General features: G+C 42.4%; 1 protein-coding gene across 1 annotated transcript in view; it reads right to left on the minus strand.

Annotated features, from left to right (window-relative positions):
- Positions 1-6,052, minus strand: part of Tmprss7 (transmembrane serine protease 7) — a 35,783-nt gene extending 29,731 nt beyond the window's left edge. Inside the window, exons 1-2 of the mRNA XM_006975785.4 lie at positions 6,005-6,052; positions 3,604-3,811 (exon numbers count right to left, since the gene is read on the minus strand). Of these exons, the coding sequence (XP_006975847.2) occupies positions 3,604-3,811; positions 6,005-6,052 (256 nt within the window). The remainder of the gene's footprint in view (positions 1-3,603; positions 3,812-6,004) is intronic.
- Positions 6,053-22,071: the final 16,019 nt, after the last annotated feature.

Consider the following 22,071-nt stretch of genomic DNA (forward strand, 5'->3'; position numbering starts at 1 on the left):
GGACAGGGACAAGGCTGGCCGCATCTGCATGGACTCGGGATCCATGAGAATGAGGCAATGGCTGGGAGAGTTGGAGTTTAGTCCTCTTGCACCCTGCTCCCAATATTGGGGGTTGAACACGTGCTAGGCAAGCACTATAGCACCAGACCACAGTCACCTCTTTGTTTCCAAGGTCTCTCTCTTCTTCCACAGCTGCCCATGGGTTTTTCTAATATGTATTTATTCATGCATCCCTTTACTGCAATGCTGGGACTTAAACTCAGGGCCTAGCACATGGAGTCCAGTGATTGCCACTGAGCTATATTCCCATCGATTGGTCTTTCAAGATAATCTCACAAGAACAGCCCAGACTGTCCTTGAATTCCAAGTCTCCCTGCCTCTGACTCTTAGGTGTTAAAATTACAGTCATGTGCTGCCACGCCAGGCTTCTCACAGGGCTCTGCAACCCCGTTCTCTGGGGCAGTCACCCCTGGTCAGCCCTTTCAAGCTCTCTGAGGGAGGGAATGCACAGTAAACCATTGTTTTACCTCAGCCCCCAACATAGTAAGTTCTGGGCTTACCTTTGGACCTCAAGACGTTTGGTGCGGAAGAAAAAGATGGAGGGGCGTGGAAATGAGAAAGAGAATATCCTCATGCTAGCATGGGGCCTACCATCAGGTGAGGCTAACTAAAAGAGGGTCAGATTTCAAAGATGAAATCTAAGGGAGTGACAGAAATCAGCCCTCTTCTAGAGTCTATTTGGGGTCACTTGGGCCAAAGCCAGTGAGTGAGACTGTGAAAGGATGGGGAACACAGAGTAAAGGCAGGAAGTCTGCTTTGGGGGGACACATTTTGGTCTTCTGTTTGTTGGGCTTTGATCACTATCAGGTTCTTGACTGGCAGATCATCGTGCCTCACTAGATCTCACACTTAAAACCAGTGATTGCATGCCGGGCGTTGGTGGCGCACGCCTTTAATCCCAGCACTCGGGAGGCAGAGCCAGGCGGATCTCTGTGAGTTCGAGGCCAGCCTGGGCTACCAAGTGAGCTCCAGGAAAGGCGCAAAGCTACACAGAGAAACCCTGTCTCGAAAAACCAAAAAAAAAAAAAAAAAAAAAACCAGTGATTGCCTTTGGTTTTGTTTTTCCACAAAGACAATTTCTATATACTTTTTATTCATTCATTTTTTTTTAAAGAATCTCACACCTCGTTCCCTGATTAAGGGGCAGAGCATCATCAGTGCAAAAATGATCAATTTAGCATTGAATCTCATTATATTTACTTAATACTTTTAGCTCGGACCAGTGTACAAGATCCTTGCTGGTTTCCCTGATTAACTGCCTCAGTTCTCATGGCCACCTTCTATGACCAAATTGGATATGTCAAAAAACCTGTTTCTATTAAACAATTCTTACTTATTCAAACAAGTTTTCTTTTGTTTCCTACCACTGTTCTGTCTCCACCAAATGACCCTCTCTTTTTTATACCAATAAGCTACTTCTGTATAGTGTCAATGATAGGGTATTGCAAACATGTCAGTTGGCGTGCCAGGAAACTATGGGTTGTATATGCTCTGTGTTCATATGAAGTGTGTTGTCTTCATTGCTCATTGTCTTAACTTGCCCTGTAGGTCTATAATCTCCTTGGACTCAGAAATGTTATCTGGCTTACCAGTCTGACTCTTGCCTATCACAGAGGTCAACTCACCTTGGCACTCCTACAATGTATCCAATGAACTTTCAGGAGACCATTCTGGAGGCCTTCCATCTCTAGATCCATTGGGTGTCTCTCTCCAATAATGACAAAGTAATCCCTTCAGAATGAAAACATAACCCACATCCTTTCTTGAGTACCACAATGTATCCAATAAACTTTCAGGAGACTGTTCTGGAGGCCTTCCATCTCTAGACCCATTGGGTGTCCCTCTCCAATAATGACAAAATAATCCCTTCAGAATGAAAACATAACCCACATGCTTTCTTGAGTACCAACTTGTGGGCTTTTCAAAAGTAGAAAAAGCATCTGTAAGAATTCTGAAGATTGCCTGGGTACTTAGATTATGCCAAATTATTGAGAATCAATTTATAAGGATAAGTAAGTGACCTACACTGCTCAAGAACATTCATGAATTCTTTGCCTAGAGTTCTCCTGCCTTACAATCACATTTCAATTTCTTTGACAACAGATGTAGGCAAACTGATTCACAACTCAGCATTTCTGACACTAGATGTGTGGGTTTTGTCTCTGCATCAAGCAACTCTCCAATTCTCTGCAAATAGCATTGGGTATCCAATGACTGTGTAACTTATGCTGGCCACACAGCTGCTGCCTCTTTCCCATAATAACATTTTGGCCTCAGATGTCAACTACAAGCAGTGTACCCCTAAGCAATCCATGTTGCTTCTATAAATCAGTGGTTCCCACAACCGTCTCAACTGTGACCACTTGTTAAGACACTTTGTTGTTATTTACTCATTATTTATGGCTTATTACATATGATACTATGAAGAACACAAATGAACCATTAGGTGTGCAGCCTGGGCAAGCCTGAGCCTAGAAACTCCTCTCCATGAGGGCGTTGAATACAGCGTCTCCCATCAAATTCATCAACTCAGAAATGTTCGAAGACATGATTTGTAGGTGTTTTTATGTATGTCCTATTTTGAAGGTGTAATTGATTAAGTCATTAACCATTGATGATCAAATTTAGTCTCTAGCTTCTCTCCCTTTTCCAATACGGTCTAGAATTGAAAGATACAGCCTGGTAATGACATGTTTCCTTCTGTCTTTCTGGGCACTTTCAGGTACCAGTCATCTCATCAATATTAGAAAAGCAAAATAAAAAAAAAGCAATGTTCTTAGAAGTTCTGTATTAGCAACTAAGAACTAGACCATGATGAAAAACTGTAACAAAAGACACTCCCATCTACCATCATTTAGGAAGTTATAAGAATGTCAGATGCCCTGTATCAGAATCCACAGGCTGAGACCACATATATATATATATATATTTCACTTACGTGCTATTAAGTGTACTTTATGTCAAATACATTACACACAATGGGAACACCAATGCAAGTCAAGCAGTGCTGTAGTTACCAGGATGAATTAGTAAGTACTCAGTAAGAAAGAGCCTAGTTGTCACATCTGCCCCCAAAAGGATCAATCAGATTGACAAAGGCCTAGTTACAGAGGTAAAAACAGAACTGGGAGACAAAGGTGTTTACATGAAAGGGGGAGCCGGAAATTTAAGGTTGCCTAGTGACAGGCTGTAGGCGGAATGAGGAAATGAAACAGCTTAGTGCTCCATTCATTTTTTTAAAAGCTACAAATGCATGGCATTTATGAGTGAGCCAACTCCCCCTGGGCATCCTCCCCAGCTCCCTTCCCATCCCTCATCCCTCCTCCTTTTGTCCCTCCCCGCCAGGGCAAGGAAGTGGTGGTGATGAAGAAATGGCCCACTGCTCTAGCGGCTTTCCCCTTAAAGTCTCAACTCCATTCTTGAGAGCTGTGTGTCCGTCTGGGAAAGCGGGAAATTCTACCGGACGTACCCAGAGACGGACTACGCCTGCTGATTTAGGCAGAACTCACCCTTGCCCCCAAAGGAACTTAAATTGTAACTTACTGATATAGAGCCACAGAAGTGTCCAGGCTGTGACTGCCAGGATGAATAAAAACACCGTGAAGAGAATGATCTTATTTTGAACATTCCAAAGGGGAACTCTCTTCTTGGGCTGCTCGCGAGGCCTGGGTTTGCCAATGGGTTTACGAGGTAGTCTTCTCCCTGGTAGCTTCCCTGGGACACTGACCACCTGAATGGAGATGTTGGATATCTTTCAAAGAAAAGATGAATTATCGATTAGAGGTCATCTCAAACGTAAGTGGGGCGACTCATGCAGGAGAAATTGGTGCTAAAAGGCCTATCAGTCATGCCTGTGTGAGTGAAGTAAGTGGTTTTCAGTCAGTTACAAAACGGACCGCAGAAAAGCTAGACATTAGAGCTCAGTGAGTAAATGTGCTTGCTAGCAAGCCTGATTCCTCTAAACCAGTGGTTCTCCACCTTCCTAATGCTGCGACCCTTTAATTAAGTCCCTCATGTTGTGGTGACCCCCAAGCATAAAGTTATTTTCATTGCTACTTCATAACTGTCATGTTGCTACTGTTATGGATCATAATATAAACGTCTGTGTTTTCTGATGGTCTGAGGCTACCTTTGTGAAAGGGTCACTGGGTCCCAAAGGGGTTGTGACCCACAGGTTGAGAACCACTGCCCGAAACCCACAAAGGCAGAAGGAGAGAACAATTCCTGCAAGTTATTCTCTGACCACACATGCACACACACTCCTGCACTTTCTTTTAAAAGAAGAAACTAGACGTTGTACCAACCATAGAGTGTACCTTCCAGATCCTCGCCAACCCTGTTGAATGAAGCCCTGGAGCTGAGGCCTGACTGCATAGAGCCCACCAGACAAAGGGGTCTAAAGGTTAGGAAAAGGGGAAAGAACTATGGTGTGAGGTGCCTGGGTGGACACAGCCGTCCCTGTGTATTTTTTTAGGGTATTCGTTTGTTTTTAATTCGAGTTTCAGAAGGGATTGGGTTCGGGGGCATTCACTTTATGAGACAAGATCTTACTAAGTAGCTCTAGCTGCCTGTGAATTCACAATTCTCCTGCCTGTGTCCTAGGTGTTGGGATTCCATGAATGGATTATCATGCCCAGATGTTTTTTTTACGGCTTTTGGATGCTTGTATTATTCTGCTTTTCTCTTGTACTCTTATTATTTCTGTCTGGTGGCGAGATTGGAAATAAGAATACAAGTGAGTTTCTCACAGAAATATATTGATTTCCTCACTGTTGCTCTCTGAGCGTGGGTGAGGTAGAAAATCTAAAGAGGCGTGGTGATTTGTGCGGGCCTGGAGGATGGGACGCCAACACGATTGTTTTGTCCCTGACAGCCGCTGAACTGATTGGTGACTCAGTTTCTCGATCATAAATAAGAGGAGAATTTTAAACTAAAGCAAGAAGGAATGGAGCAGATGACTCATTGGCTATTCAAATCGCTCGTTTGTGTGCATCCTGTTGCTTGAAAGGGGGAAAACTACGTTATTGAACTGTTTCCCCTCCTCCTCTTTTATTTCCTCCTCTGCCTTCTGTCATCCGATGCTGTGAATTCTTTAATAATGCATCCGAGAGTTTAGCTTCTTAGACAAAGAGATTTATGCATGTCAGGGTAACTAAACGCCAGTGATGAAATAACTTTTAAACACACATTCTTTTAAAGGGAGCAATCCAGGAAAAAAAAAAAAAAGACAAAGAAGGAGCCTCCCAGTAGCTGTGTCATGGTTTTCTCCTCTGTCACCCTCTTTCTCTTTCCTTCAGAGTGCCATGTCCTCCAGTCTTTAATCCTGCCAGTTAATGGGCTAATCTGGGGCCAAGTACACTTTGCATTATTCATGATGCCCTCATTCTTTTTTGGCAAACATCCTTGTCAACCCTTGGAATGACATGTTGCCCATATCTCTCACGGTGACCCTGAACTAGACAGACTTCACTTAATGTGGTTTCTGGAAGGGGCCAGTTTGTTCTTCTGGAAAGAAAATAAACCACTGTCAGATGAGTTAAATGTGGTGCCAAGCTACTTTTAAGTGTAGCGTAACTCCAAAGGAGTAAAAGAAATGAACAGAAATGCCAACACATATAGATCACCAAGGCTTAAGCTGGATCTCTAAGAACCAGAACATATTATAGGCAGTCTCAGTTAGCACTACTGATTAAAGTTTAAAGTGGAATTTACGTAGAGATCAGTACAATTTCCTTGGAGTTTTCTAAAAACAGGTACTAATTAATTACTAACTACGGTCTTTCAAAACAAGCTCACATTCAACAAAATCCATTAAGTACTGCAAAAAAAAAAAGTATTTGTTTTTGTCCTCTTTATTTTTACAGCCACATGAACCCATTTCACTACTAGGGTCAACAGTACACAGTGTTCAAGGAAGAGCGAGGACTTCCCACATTGCACTTACTTTCAGGTCTGAGGATTTGCAGGAAGCATCACTGTTTTCTTTGTCCATTTTCAGGCTTCTGTGTGTCCATCCAGTGTTCGCTCACTTCCCTACATGCTCGCTTGAAAAGAACTGAGAGACAGTCACTGTGTTCCGCTAGCTTACAGAGGACTGGAGTCAGCTTACCTCCCCGGGTCCAGTTCAGAAACTGAAGCTGTCTCCCTGCTTCCCTGTAAAGTTAAAGGGACCTAGCACTCGGCGTTTCCCCCACCATGAACGGTTTCTGAATGTAACTCTGTGAAGAACCAAGGACTCAGTTCCCTACCAGAAACTCAATCCAACAGTCTAAACACATTGATGATTGTCATTCAGATTGAGATTAACCAAATAGACATTGTCCTGTTGTCATCTGTGCGTCCTCATCTTAAAAGTAATTTCAGAATGGTCATCCCGCTCTTGCTTTTTTTATCTGCCTTCTTCAAAGAATATAGACCAACCTCATTTGCTTAGACTATCAGAGGGGGGCCTTATTCTATTGTTGTTAAGATGTCTTTACTGATTGTCTAACAGAAAAAATCAAGCAATTAAACTGGATGAGGTAACACACTCTTTAGTCCTAGAACTTGAGAGATAGAAACTAAAGGACCAAAGTTGGAGGACATCCTCAACTATATATGGAGACCTTGTCGTCGTCCCCATCCCGTCCCCCCCCACCACCCCCGCCCTGTCAAAAAAAAAGTCATTAAGTTTCTGCCTGATTAGTATGTCTTGCACACTCCTTAGGGAACCCTCTCCAATCCTGCCCTCAGTTCTCCAGCCCTTAGAAACCTGCTTCCTACCAGGATTTCTTCTCTCTCTCTCTCCTTTAAGTCTTGGAGCCTAAGAAAACCCAGGAGCCTTTCTGATGTAAATCCCTTATCCTCATCTCTTCCATAGAAATCTGAATAAGCTCCAAGGATGGAAAGAGTAATCCTGGAAGATAAGGTCAGAATTCTGCTTGTTGCTGAGGAAACGCACACAAGTTAAACATCTTTCTCTGAGACATCTGGGCATCAAAAGGATGTTTCAGGCTTTATAATTTAAAGGGTCTAGAAGGTTTAAAATTAGGCCTCTTTAATGGTTCACTCTGATGTATTCTACCTTTTTTCTAGAACAAAAACATACTCCATTAATATAGGTAAAATATCCATACTATGCAGTGGTCCCTAAGCAGTGGTCCCTAGTGAAGACTCTGTCTTGGACCCAAGTTTAGTCAGGCCCCTCTTTTTAACTAGACTTCGCCCTTGGACCCTGTCCTTCACTGGTCTATCCCAGTTGAAAGAGACCTGCTAAGGTGATTCTGAGGAAATCCCCACATGCTTGGTGTATGATGACTCTATATTTAGCCACACTCATTCTCTGTGCTTCTGTATGTCTTGACCTGCCTTGAACAAGGACCCTCTTAGGTCAGTCATTGAGGATGCCCTCTACTGTTGGTGAACTCTGGTTCACATTTGCTGTCTTTTTCACCCTCACTCAGCTGCTCATTGGCTCTAACTACTCAACTGTCTTTCCTACGTTTGCAGTTGAGCTCAGTTCTCTTCTGGTCCCTTTTCCTTGTGGCAATGCTGCCCAAAATAAATTGTAAAAAAAAAAAAAAAAAAAAAAAAAAAAAAAAAAAAAAAAAAAAAAAAAATGTAGCCTGCAATGAGTTTGTGCTCGCAGTGGTGGTTTGAAGGAGAAATGGTCCCCATAGGCTTACGAATTTGGACACTTGGTCCCTTGTTGTGGCACTGTTTGAGGAGGTAGGGAACCTTTAGGAGTTAGAGCCTTACTGGAGGAATTATGTCACTGGCTTTGAGGGTGTATAACCTTGCCTCACTTCCGCTTGGCGCCCTCTGCTTCATGTTTGTCAGGGAAGATGTGGTCTCTTGGTTTCCTGCTTTGGCCACACAGGCTGCCATGCCTTTCCTGCCTTTATGGACTCTCCCTCTGGAACTATAAGCTAAAATAACCTTTTTTTTTTTCCACAAGACACTTGTGGTCTTGATGTTTTAGCACAGCAATGGGAAAGTAATGGACTCACTGCCCTTGCTTTTTGACATGACTAAGAGGGAGAAGTAGCAACCAGATAGCAAGATGCTGCACTATATGAGCCAAACGTAAATCTATGCAGCCAACCATGGGCTGCTTTTTAGTCATTACTCCAACAATTGTAAGTGATAAAAACATCCCATCCTGGAAATTTTTTTGATTAATTTAAAAGCTAAACAATCACTCCTATCACAATTGAGTTTTTATAATTCATATCTAAATTATCAAATGGTCACATTAATATTCATGTTTTAATAAGTAATGAGTGAATGGAGAAGTTAATTTGGAGAATGCTCAGTTGTATTTAATAAGAAGTCTGCAACACGTGTTCATTTGAAGAGAAAGTTTTCCTCCTTTCTTTCCTCCTCTCTCCCTCCTTCCCTCCTTCCTTATGTAGCCTAAGCTCTGGAGTACAGGTGTGCACCATCAAGCCCAGACCGAGGATAAGTTCTCAGCTGCTGAAATCATTTCAGCTCACATGGGCCTGAGTGCTTGTCTTCACCAACTCCTGAAGGACTGCACAGTCCCACGTTTAAACAGAAGATTCAGAACAATTGTAATTATTGTGACTGGACAGACAGGAGAATGGAATTTAAATAATTTCATGTCTATCTCCCATGTGACCACTCAGTGTTAATTTGAATTTAAACTTCAATAAAATTACATAGAGATTGAGCAGTAAGGTATTATGCTTTTATGTATAATAGTTTGTAAGCAATATTTATTTTGTTAACTTTATTTTTACTAATATGGTAATACATACAAAGCTGGATAAAATTTTCCCACTTCCCATAGCCATTACTGGTTCATTGTGTTGTGTGATTTTTTTTTTTCACAAAAGGTCATTTCAAAGTATAGAGAAAGAAGTTGTTAAAACACAATCCCCAGGCGGTGGTGGTGCACGCCTTTAATCCCAGCTCTTGGGAGGCAGAGCCAGGCGGAGCTCTGTGAGTTCGAGGCCAGCCTGGTCTACAAAATGAGTTCCAGGAAAGGCACAAAGCTACACAGAGAAACCCTGTCTCGAAAAACCAAAATAAATAAGTAAATAAATATATATGTATATATAAAACACAATCCAGTCTCAGTGGATACATCTATAAAACACTCCCACCCCTAAGGCTCTGGGATCATTTATTCAGGAGCAGGCACCTGAGTAAAGCTGGGAGAGGGAGAGGTGATCCTCCCCAGGAAAGAGCACACCAATTGGTTGTCCAGTGCTAAACAGCCCTGAAAACATACATAAAAGTAACATTTATGGACTCAACAGGTTATATTTAGTAATATACAAATTCATATATGCATACAATAACAATTGATTAAAAAACAAGAAAGAGAGCATGAATTTGAAGGAGAGCTGGCATGGGGTGGGGGTAGGGGGGCTTTGGAACTTGGAAGGAGAAAAGGGAAGAGAGAAATGTTGGAATTAAAATACAATCTCAGCCAGGTGGTGGTGGCACATGCCTTTAATGACAGCACTCGGGAGGCAGAGGCAGACTGATCTCTGTGAGTTCCAGGCCAGCCTGGTCTACAGAAAGAGTTCCAGGCCAGCCTGGTCTAAGAGAGAGTTCTAGCACAGCGGGGGCAACATAGAACCTGTCTCAAAAAACCACAAAATAAAAATAAAAACAAAAATAAACAGGTAAAATAAAATGCAATCTCACCAGCAAACAAATGAACAAAATATAACCCAGTTTGAGTGAACAGACACACAACGAAGCAAGTATGTCTAAATGTGAAGGGTAAAACTCCAAGTGCGGGGAGATTCACCGGTGCTGTTAAGTTCTTCCAACGCAAAGTTGGGAATTTTTCTCGCTAAGATGTTGGTGAGGAAATGATCGTCTCTGAGAGTGGGATCCACTGGACAGCCACAGAGCTGAAGAGATGGGAAGAAAGCTGGGGTGTGAGGCAGACAAGCTTGGGAGCAGCTTGGAGGGCAAGCTGTCTCTGACCCCCTTATTGTTTTTACATTTGCTGAAGTTCTGGCCGAGTCCCTTCAATTCCAGAACCTTTCATCAAAGACAACACAAGGACCACACGCAGGCTAGTGTTCCCATTTTAAGTAGCACAAAAGATGGTCCTTGTCAGCAGTCAAGGCCCTGTTCAGGGGGAAGTAGTCCCTGTCAGGCAGGCAGGCAGATAGCACACAGTGACTTGGATCCACGGAGAAACATCACTCCATTGGAGTCAGCAGTGGTCATGGAGAACACAAACTTAACCTCGATGTAGATTTAACCTATGAAAACCTTGCAAGCGTTTCGACTTTCTCCATCAAAGTGACTGCGGAGTGAGGACTCAGAGACAGCTCTGAGTCATTCATCCCCGCATAAGTAAGGTTCTAAGACCTTGGCTTGGCCTAGAGGCGCCCAGCGGTGGGAAGAGACTGGCCCATCTTTGCCCGACTGCAGGAGAGGCCAGCTTTTCAGCAGCTGAGAAGGGCTTTTCCACTGCTCAAGCTCTGCTTCCCCCTGCTATGATAAATGCACACACAGAGAGCTGCCATCTGATCGCCACTCACTGCTGAGCCCTTGGGGTGCGGGGGTGTGTGTGGAAATCTCAAGGTTACTCGGGTCATCCTTCATGCTCTGTAATAAACTGCTGGCTTCCTTTTCCTTCCTAAAAGAGGGACAGTGATCTTAATGAGTTGTGTCATATGCCATGGATCTTTTCTAAAAAGCAAAGCATCTTTGATCTGGATTATTCTTGTCTCTTTAACTGGATTTCCTCCTCAAGGCCCCACCCACGCTGAAACTGACCCAATGTGCTCAATAGTGAAAAATAAAGCTTCCTAAAATGACTCCAATGCCACCTCATTCCTTCATAAACAGTAGCCCTTCGTATCTGTCCTCCTAGCCTACTATTCAAGATCTTTCTTGGTGTGACACCAAAGCTCCTATCTGACTAACAGACCCGTCAAGTTCTGCATTTTCAGTGCGCTCCTGTGCATTTTCGATGCGCTCCTCCATCCATCTGCTTATATATTTATTGCATGGCATGTGGTGACACGGGTCAAATACTTTTAAATGATAAACTATATCACTCTTCTAAAATAGCTCTCAGTGGAGGGAAAGGCATGTAAGCTGTTGATTCCATCCTGAGGCAATGTGTACAATCCCAAGGACGTGAAGATTAGCCTGGACCACAGAGGAAGACGACATCAGCAGCCCTCCCTCCCGGCCTTTCCTCTGGCCCGCTCTGCTTTCCACGTTTTAGCCATGTTCTGCTTTCTGCTTATAGCGCTCCTGCAAATTTTTACATCCCAACCTACAACAACCTCTTGTTTTTTTCTGCCTCAAAAGCTCTGCGGTGCATTCTATTGTTTGTGACCTCCATTACAACAATTCATCAACGGCACTCTGTGGAATCCCTCACATTGTCTTGTTCTCAAATTATCATGTCCTGTGTCTATTCAATCTCCAACCATACTTCTGGTCCCTTCGGGGCAAATCTCTCTCTTGTTATCTCTCATATAATAGCTTGATGGGAAGGCAAGGAAAGGGAGCCTTGACAGAATTTTGTTGGGTCTAGGATTTGGTTTCACTCTATTTACAAGCTAATAAGTTAGCCTCTTACTGTTCCGTAGGTGCCGCCAGAGACATGGAAGTTGGACTTAGAAAGCAGCATTGGCATCAACTTCTTTGTGTTGCTTCCCTTTTCCCCTTAGGTCTCATGGGAGCGTGTCACAACATGGTCCAGGCTGATGCTGTTTGCACCCTATGTTCACATCATGACTGACAGAATCTGAACCTGGATAATATATGACTTTTCCAGGAAACAGTGAACATATATGCCTGAAGATGAAGGTAGCATCGAATTCTCCCGAGTTTCACTACAAACACGCCCTGAGACATGAACGAGATGGAAGTCAAGACATTGCATGCTTGGCCCTCACAGTAAATTGCTGTCTCTAAACTTCCGTAACACAGCACCACACATTGAGAGATTTAAACAGCCACAGCAGAACCATACTGTCCCACAGTCCTTGAGGCCAGAAACCTGATGTTAAGGTGTTGGCAGGGCCATGCTTCCTCTGAAACCTTGGAATCCCTTTTCCTTGCTTCTGGTGGTTTGCCAGCACTCAGTGATGTTTATTGGATTGCCACTGCACTGTCCCCATGTGGATTTTGCTGCTTCCGGAGGAATCACCCATGGTGAGTCATATTAATCCTTGGAGAAAGGTGAAATAAAAGTGTGGAGAGCTGGTAGCCCTTTCATTCTGGTTCAATTGCCCCACTACAAAGTTCTGTTTTTCTTTTCCAATTGTTTTGGATGAGAAGTACTCAATTCAATCTACACACATGATTGGATGAAGGTGCACTGGGCTTTCTCTTATTGACCTTCTAGCTAAGATCAAGTGACAGGCATTGGGGTGGACAGATTCACAGCCACTCAGACTCAGAGGCTTAACCAAACAACTGGAGGCCCAGACTGGTCCATAGGAAGCAACAATCTCACAGAAAGCCATTGTTCTCATGAGCTACATACAACTCCTGGCTCACAGTGGGAGCTGAACAGGCTTAATGCTTGGCAGAGGATCATACCTGCTGCACCAGAGATTGATTTTGGAAATCACAAAAGGCCATAATATTAAAAAAGGAATGACAGGAAATGACTCTAAGAAAATGCAAAACTGATGGAAGATGGGAATAATTATGGCACAAAGAACAAAATGAAACATGAATGCAATTATGCTGGGCACGGAGAAAGGTCGAGAACATGAATAAAAATGTTCCCCCAGGACATTGTAGATGTGTGGTCTGTGGCAGATACTAGCCAGGAGAGTAACAACACTGTCAGTGAGGAGTTGAGTCCTGCTCAGCCTTGCAGTTGGCATTGACAGCAAGTTCATGTCCATCACGCTGCTCCACACTCCCAGCTTCGGTGTGGTTGTCAGGACAACCATTCCACGGACTGTGTGCAGAAGCTGGAATCTGAACAATGCCTCCTTCAACTGCTTGCTCCTCACCCCAAATTGCACCAGTGAATGACCTCAACAGCCTTGATACAACTTACAAATGGCAAGTAAGAGAAACATCCCAGTGTATGTTCTACTCATTCCTTCCAAAGTCCAGATGCTGGGATTGAAATCCAAATACCACTGTCAAGTGATGTGTGGAACAGAAATTGTACTCATCCTGATCTCTCTTCCCAAAAGATGAACCATTTCAGAATTAAATTAGACCTTTTCGCCGGGTGGTGGTGGTGCACACCTTTAATCACAGCACTTGGGAGGCAGAGCCAGGAGGATCTCTGTGAGTTCGAGGCCAGCCTGGTCTACAGAGTGAGTTCCAGGACAGGTACCAAAACTACACAGAGAAACCCTGTTTCCAAAAAAACAAAAAACAAATAAAAAAATTAGACCCTTTCTATCATAAACAGCTTTAGCTTTTATATACATATGTGTATATATATATGTGTGTGTGTGTATGTATATATATGTGTCTGTGTATATATGTATATATATGTATGTATGTATATATACATATATATATATGTATATATATAGCCTGCCTTAATTAAAGAGTTACATAGAACTTGCTGAGTTTTTTTGTTTTATCTTTGAAGTCATGGATTCAACATTGTTCCAGCCAACACAAACAACATCTCTGTGGGGTTTGTATTATAGCTACTAAAGTACTTTTTATTCATCCCCCTAGTGTCTCTTTCTAGTCTTGCCTAACCACTAAAATATCCAGATAAGTATTGACTTACAGAGGGTCTCCTGGCTGTCTCATGCTTGTTGTTGGTATGAGAATGATAAAAGAGAGTTGATTAAGTTCATGGGCCTGCCACCACGTAGAAGCCTCCAACAGCGTCTTGCTGCTTCTTCAACAGGCTTCTGGCTTTTGGAGGTGTTTGCTGGTATCCTTCTCCTTCTTCTTCTGGTACAAAGAGCATGTGAGTAGATGGCTCTGCCAACTGACCCCTCACTGGGTCAACAAGACCAGAAGGAATTCTGACGTAAGTGATAGTTTTCCACTTTCACAAGCTGAATTTCACTAGAAGTCTCTGGTAACATCCACCCACAGTCACCCACAGCTGCCAAGTCTCTTCACTCTGAGCTAAGCCTCTTCAGACTCGTTCATCTGCCTTAGTGTTTTAGCAAAACTGCGGAGGAGGGAACCTGTCTACGCGGCTGGTGTCAAACCTGAAGAGTCATTCTCCAAAATCATCTAGTCAGGAGGAGAGACTGTACGGGGGGGGTGGGGTGGGGGGGGGTTGCTGCCTGACTCTTCTCATGATAAATCTATACCAGCTAAGGGACTCTGTGTTACTTATGCTAGCGGAAGGGTAGCACAGAATCTGATGCATACTGGGTGCTTAGAAAATTTTGGTTGCCGTATTAATTATTAATTAATCACTTGGTTATTTTATACAAAGTTGCCAAAGATCTAATCTCATGATCCTTGCTTCTTTTGCTATATAGAAGAGTGTTGCATACATTTGCTTCTCAGACTTAAATGCTGTACCCAAGGAGAATGTCTCATTTAAACTCACCCCAATCTTCCCCTCTGGAAGAGATCCCAAAAGTAAAGATTTATGTAATATCTATGTAGATTTGCAGGAATAATTCTGATCTAAAACCATATGCTAGAATTTTCTAATGTATTGCAAGCTACATCAAATATTGGCTATCTATATTCACACAGAAGAGTATTAAGTACGTCCCTTGAGCTGGGTCCAGAGACATGGACACATCTGTGCTTTACTGGGCTACAGCTGGAAGAATTCTCTAAGGTGAATTTATCCTGGGGAAATACCATATGCTGTGTGGGTACAAAGACCATGGTTTTACCCATGCACTCCCCAAAGCCCAGCCCTCGGTCTAGGATGCAGAAGGCATCATTACATAGTGAAGCTCCATAAGGCTTGGGAATCACAGTGTTTGCAATTCAAAATTTTGGGTTTTTTTTCATTGTTTGTTTTTTGTTTGTTTGCTTAAGACAGGGCCTCCTTCTGTAGCCTTAATGGGCCTAAAACTCTCCAACTAGCTGCTAACTCACAGAGATCTGTCTACTTCTGCTTCTTAATAGCTGGAATTAAAGATATGTGCCACCATATCTAGCTTTCAAGTTCACATTTATTCTCCTTTTTTAAACACCAAATTATGTAAGTATGTTGTAAGATTGCCATAATTATTAAAGGATATAGATTATGTAGAAAAAAGGTTGCTATTTAGCACATGCTAAGTAAATATCTTCTATAGTTTGAATGTGTGTGTCACATTTAATACTTACAAGACTACCACCCACCACAAAAAAAAAATCCCCAAATGACCTTAAGAATGACCTTTCACTGACAGGGGAGGTGTTGGACAAGCCCCAACTCCTCCTGAAGAGCCATTGGCAGTTGATGGCTATTGGGGAGGAAGAATAATTCTTTTTGAGGGTGTTCCCACTGGTAGGTTTTTCCTTGCCCCACCCCCATGCACATAAAGGCAATACTAATTTGAATTAATGAGTTACCAAAAAATAAAGAGATGAAGTTGGGAGAGCAATGTATGTGGAGGAATACAGGGAAAGCTGAAGAAAGAAAATGGGGCATGAATATGGTTGTATTTCATAGTGTACATATATGAAATTCTCAAGAATAAAGAAATGATAATAAAAATCAATGCTATTCATCGATGCTTATTTTTCCTGTAATTAAATTATATAAAAAAAAACAGCAAAAATTGAAAATAAAAGAAAAGATGGGGCCTCCGAGATCTGGGAGGATGGTGTGGATTAGTTAAGTTTGCATTTTGGAAATCTGGACACATGAGCTGAATTCCCAGAACCTTCATAGAAATATTATTGTGGCACACATTTGCAATCCTAGCACCAGGAGCGCCAGAAAGATCTCTTGCTGGCCACCAACCTAGCCTAATTGAGCTCCCAGCCAACGATATACCCTGACTCAAATGAGGTAGGTGGACAGTATTCCTGAGGATGACTTTAAGGTTAGCTTTTGGTCTCCACAAACATGGACACACACACACACAGAGAGAGAGAGAGAGAGAGAGAGAGAGAGAGAGAGAGAGAGAGAGAGAGAGAGAGAGAGAGAGAGAGAGAGAATAGAATGGGGCCTTCATCAGATCATAAGTGCTCTTCCCCCATGATGGCATTAATATCTGTATGAAAGAGACTTCAAATAGCTCCCCAGTCCCCTCCATCTCTTCCACTATGTAAGGACAAAGATTTGATTCCCTTCCAGGGGACACAGCAGTAAGGCTCCATCTTTGAAGCTTAGAACAAAACATGAAAACTTCTAGTACCTTGATTTGGGAGGCCCAACCTCTACACATGTAAGAAATATGTTTTCATCATTACAACCTACCTAGGCTAAGGCATTTTGTGAGAACAGCTCAATCAGACCTATTGTATCTTTCAAGTGAAAGTCCCACAGCCTCTTTCTTCTTAGTTTGTTCTGAAACAGGATCTCTTCACAGACCATTTGTCATTTTTGAATCTGTGTGGTCCAAGACCATTCCATTCCAAGACTGATGTAATGCTCTCTCAAAGAAGTATTGATCCAAGAATATGGAGCAGAATGGATCTTTAACTTTATCCTACAGAAGGCCATTCAATATGTGTTTCATTAAAATAAAGGTCAGTAGGACAATATTTGCTCTAGACAAATGTGCACTCTGTGAGATTTATCTCTGCCCTTCAAACTGCCTTTACCTTCATAGCTCAAGGCTATAAAAGTTGTCATATTTATCTTGAGAATATATTACATGCTGGTGGCCACATCAGAGCATTGGATTGTGCTGGAACATGATAAATCAATTAGCCACATTTCACTTAGACTCTTTTGCCTGAAGCATTCAAGTGGAATTCTGGAAACAATAATTTCTCTTCTGGAGCCATGCTTTGTGGTCATTCTCACCAATTAGCTTTTTTTGTTTTTACAAACCCTGTCTTCTTCATGGGGTCCTGATAAGCATGAATTGCTCATGGATTTAATGTACAATGAAGCAGACATAAAAAAAACATTGGGATTTGTGACCGGGAAGTGAGCCTTTGTAAACTCTTTTGCAGTTGCTGTGGACCTTGGATTCCACTAGTGCCCTAACATGATGCCTTTTGAAATGTTTACAAACTTCTAAAGAATGATAGTTCTATGAGAGTTAGAGAAATTGGTAGAGGTAGACTTTGTGGGAGACCTTGGAAGTATGGGTGGTAATATTAGTCAAAAAATGGATAAACACAGGTTTCCACAAGAATATTTCTTATGGTTTGATTTTTCAAGAGTGAAATCCAACAATTTGGGGATTAAATAAGAGCTGACATATCCATTCAATGGATTTTCTTTTCTGTTTGTATGTTGTTTTATTTAAATTTACTTTTGGAGACAAGGTCTTACTATTAGCCAAGGCTGGCTTCAAGCTCATGGCATCCTCCTTCTGGGCAGCTATGGGATTACAGATGTGTACCATCATGCCCAACCTATCCAGTGGGCTTTCAGTGATACATTGTTCAGTAGTTTCCATGTAGAAGCACTCTTCATAAGGAAAGGATCAGCTTCCTCATCTGATCTTACTAGGACATAGCACAAGTCACACACACGCTAAGAACATGTCTGTGCTCCTTGTTCTTAAGAAAGAATCTTAAAAATTTCTTATTAATAAAATCAAACCTGAGGCCAGGTATTGGGGTGAACACTGGAAGATCAGAGAGACAGAACAAGCCACAGCTAACCTCACCTGGCCTACTTCTCAGCTCATCTTGTTTCCTCAGACTGGAAGCCTCTGTGTCCTCCTATCCGAATGGCTCTCAGCTGAACTGTGCTACTCAAAAGCTAAAAGCTTAACCAGCCAAATGCTTCTGGTTGCTGGTTCTCATGCCTTATATACCTTTCTGCTTTCTACCACCACTCGCTGGGATTAAAGGCTTGCTTTCTGGGATTAAAGGCGTGAGTCACCATGCTTGGCTGTATCCTTGAACAGATGGATTTCTGCCTCTGGAATGCTAGGATTAAAGGCGTGTGCTACCACTACCTAACCTCTATGTTTAATATTGTGGCTCTTCTGTCTCTGACCCCAGATAAGTTTATTAGGGTACACAATATTTTGGGGAACACAATACCACCACAGCTTCATGCTGGGCAGGTTGCAGCTAAAGGCCACATACTAGCAAGAGATTACGAGAGAGAAAGAGAGTCAAGAGATGGTGTACATGTGAGCTCAAGGCTACTAAAGTTTGGGAATTTATTTTGAGAATACATTATAGGCTCAGAGCCAAACAGAGCTTCGAGTTTGCTGAGTTATAAGCCAGTTAACCATATTTCACATAAGCTCTCTCACTTGAAATATTCAAGTGGGATTATGGAAACCACCATCTAAACACATGCAGGCTAGCATAGGTAAATTGCGTGTGCAGGTTTTCCCAGAAGTAGAAATGGTCTTCCATCAACCACAAATAACTAGACTGTTTTACAAAGTTCCAAGGCAATGAGCACGAAGTGGCTTCTAGAAGCAGGTGTGCTTTTTAAGGACAATTAGTTCAGATTCTCGTCTATTGCATGCTATATGATAGGTCGTTCTGAGCTGGTCATATGTCGAAGGAAAGATAAATATTAAAAAATATCCACTTCTTTTTCTTTTGTTTGTTGCACATGCTAGCACAGCCCTGTGTTGTTGTGAAAATTCCTATTTCTACAATTAACAGCCTGTTGGCATCACACAGAGAAAAGCTGGGCACTCACCACTTTTCTAACGTGTGGTTTTAGTGGCCACAGGAGAGGTATTACTGAGGACACTTGAGGTTTGCATAATGACTCTATAGAATTTACTTTCCTATAATCACTACCACTTACAATTAGAAAGGATGCATACCATGCCAAATAAGTCTACAATTTAAGAGGGGGAGAAAGACTGCTCTTTTAAAACATGGCCTCAAATCTGGATCTGGTAGTACAAGTCTGTATTACAGCTATTCAGAAGCCTAAGGGAAGAGGCCCCCAAACTCAAGGACTGACGGGGCTTGGAGAAAGGTCAAGGACATTCCAGGCAACTGAGTGTGACCCTGTCTCAAAATAAAATGTAAAAAGAGGGCTTGGGATACGGGTCACAGTAGAGTACCTGCTTAGTGTGCTAGAGGCCTCAGCACTACAAAAACAAAAAGCTTTCCAGGCATGGTGCCTGTCATGGTCAGTGTTCTATTGCTGTGAAGAGACACCATGATTAAGGCAACTCTTTATAGAAGAAAATATTTAATTGGGTCTGGCTTACTGTTTTCAGGGGTTTAGTCCATTATCATCATGGTGGGAAGCATGGCAGCACACACAGAAATGGTGCTGGAGAAGTAGCTGGCAGCTACATCCTGATCTGGCCAAGAGATTCTGGGCTTGGCATGGGCTTTTGAAACCTCAAAGCCCATCCACAGTGATACGCTTCCTCCAACAAGACCGCATTGTAGCATGAATCCTAATTGGTCTTATTAATAAAAACTTGGAGTCATATATTAGGGTGAAAGCTGAAAGATCAGAAAAGCAGAGCAGCCAGCCACTAGCTCTTACCTGCACAAAATCCTCAGCCAAAAAGACCTGAGCTCCTGTCTTCTCCCACCTTGTATTTCTTTCTCTGTCCAGCCATATCACTTCCTGTCTCAACTTCTCTAGTGCTGGGATTAAAGGCGTGTGTGCCTCCCAAGTACTGGGAGCAAAGGCATGAGATCCCAAGTGCTGGGATTAGAGGTGTGTGCCACCACTGCCTTGCTCTGTTTCTCTTTTAAACTGGATCAATCTTGTGTAGCCTAAGGTGGCCTTGAACTCATGGAGATCCGTCTGCCTCTATGACTAACTAGTGACTGGCTTTGCCCTTTGAACTTCAGGCAAGCTTTATTTGTTAGATCATACATGAAATATCACCTCACAACACCTCCTAATCCTTCAAATACTGACACTCCCTGGTGGCCAAGCATTCAAATCTAGGGCCCTATGGGGGTCATTCTTATTTAAACCACCACAATGCCATAGACCTATAATCCCAGCAGTTGGCAGGTGGGTGGAGGCAGAAAGATCAAGAGTTCAAGTTTGGCCTAGGTTACATGAGAACTTGTCTCAAAAAAGCAAAATCGATCAATCAATCAATCAAATAATTGAAATATACTTTGAAATCCAGTCAAACAGCAGTTCTTTCAAACTGAAATGAATAAATAGTCTTCCAAGAGCTGGAGTCTGTCATTTGAAGAGCCTCCTAATGCTTGGGAACAGAGGATCTTGGGTGAGGGGTGGTAGTGACCATTGTTTCACTCATTGTTTGCACAATATGAAGGCTCTCTGAAAGAGGACCCAGCATCTACAACTTTTCAAAAGTTGACCTTGGCCCACTTAATAGGAAAACCAGACTCCAAAATATCCAAAGAAAATAGACATAAAACACACACTAATGATGTGATCATTTCTGGAAAAAAAATTACAGCCATGCTTTAAACCTTCATCTTTACACTTTACAGTAACCATGGCAACAAAAGGACTTGAAGTCTGTAGAACTATTCCAGTCTCAAGGACTGAATGAACAGTTTTACCAGTTTGAGGTCGTGGCAACTAAATGTATGAACAATAGCCCTGAATAGATTATGCCACCAAAGCTTTCTGTGGATGGTAACTAAAGTGATGGAATGTAGTGGGCAAGTAGAAAGAAAAACCTTATGAAAAGCGAGCTCTGTATTTTCATTGGCATGAGACAGCTTCAGTGCCACTTGCTGATAGTTGGGGTGACTTGAAAGAGGAGAACCCTAGTCTAGCTTGTCAGGCTGGTGCTAGAATTTTTTTTCATTCATCTTTCTGCCTGACTTACCAACACAACAAGAAATAGGCCATGCCTTCCCACTACAGTCTTGTGTAGCCCACAGATGACACCAGCTGTAAGCAAGTATTTCTGTATCTAGAATCTAAAGGGACTTTGACCATGGCCCCTAGGCTGAGGAGTGACATATAAAGCTGAGAGTCATAGTGTGACCTGTGTAAGTCTCTGGTAGATCTACATACACCACAACCAAAAGTCTCACACATTGAATATCTCATGCTGAACTCCAACCAGGCTTCTGCAACAAAGGCCGGTAGAGTTCAGACTTTAAAAATCACTTAATGTGGGCTGGAGATGTAGTGTGATTGGGAGAGTGTTTGCCTAGCATAGAGAAAGTCCCAGATTAGATTCTCACCAAGGTACAAATACAGGTGGTAACACACAGCTATAATCCCAGCACCATAGAGGCGGAAGCAGGAGGAAGGGAGATCAGAAATTCCAGGTCAACTTCCTCCACAATGTGAATTCAAGGCCAGGCTGGGCTACATAAACCCTGTCTCATAAAGCCAAAACCATAAATGAATAGTTACTTAAAAGCAAGTAGCTTTTCTACTTTACTTCAAGATTCTGGCTTTTAATCCTCCCTTTAGGAAATCTAAGATGAAATGAGACCTAAGCACAGGTGTCACAGGTATTTCACAAATTAACTTCTTGCTCAAGTCCACTTTTCCCATTTTATTACACCTACTTGGTCCAGGCAGATTAGGAAGAATAGTAATGAAGTCACACACCCTAATCAACACGGGATGAAAATCCAGCCTGGACTTTCTGTGTGCTAGGCAAACACTACAAACCACACTACACCTCCAGCCCAGTTGCTTTTTTTTGAAAGTCCAAATTCTACCAGCATTTGTACCAGAAGCTTAGTTAGAGCATAGCATGATGTATAATGTGAGAACACTTCATCATGATTCTCATAGGTCTACCATAGAACCATGCCATGACTATCAGCTTTGATCACATCTTAAAAATATATTGTTTGATGCCAAGCAGTGGTGGTGCACACCTTTAATCCCAGCATACAGGAGACAGATGCAGGCAGATCTCTGAGTTTGAGACCAGCCTGGTCTACAGAGTGAGTTCCAGGACAGCCAGGGCTACACAGAGAAACCCTATCTCAAAAAAAAAAAAAAACAATGTGTATACAATGTGTATATATATTGTTGGGATTGGTTAGCTACTACGTAATTTCATCTTTGTCTCTTTTCCATGTATTCACTCACTC

This window comes from Peromyscus maniculatus, chromosome 12 (assembly GCF_049852395.1).
Source record: "Peromyscus maniculatus bairdii isolate BWxNUB_F1_BW_parent chromosome 12, HU_Pman_BW_mat_3.1, whole genome shotgun sequence".
Classification (NCBI taxonomy): Eukaryota; Metazoa; Chordata; class Mammalia; order Rodentia; family Cricetidae; genus Peromyscus; species Peromyscus maniculatus.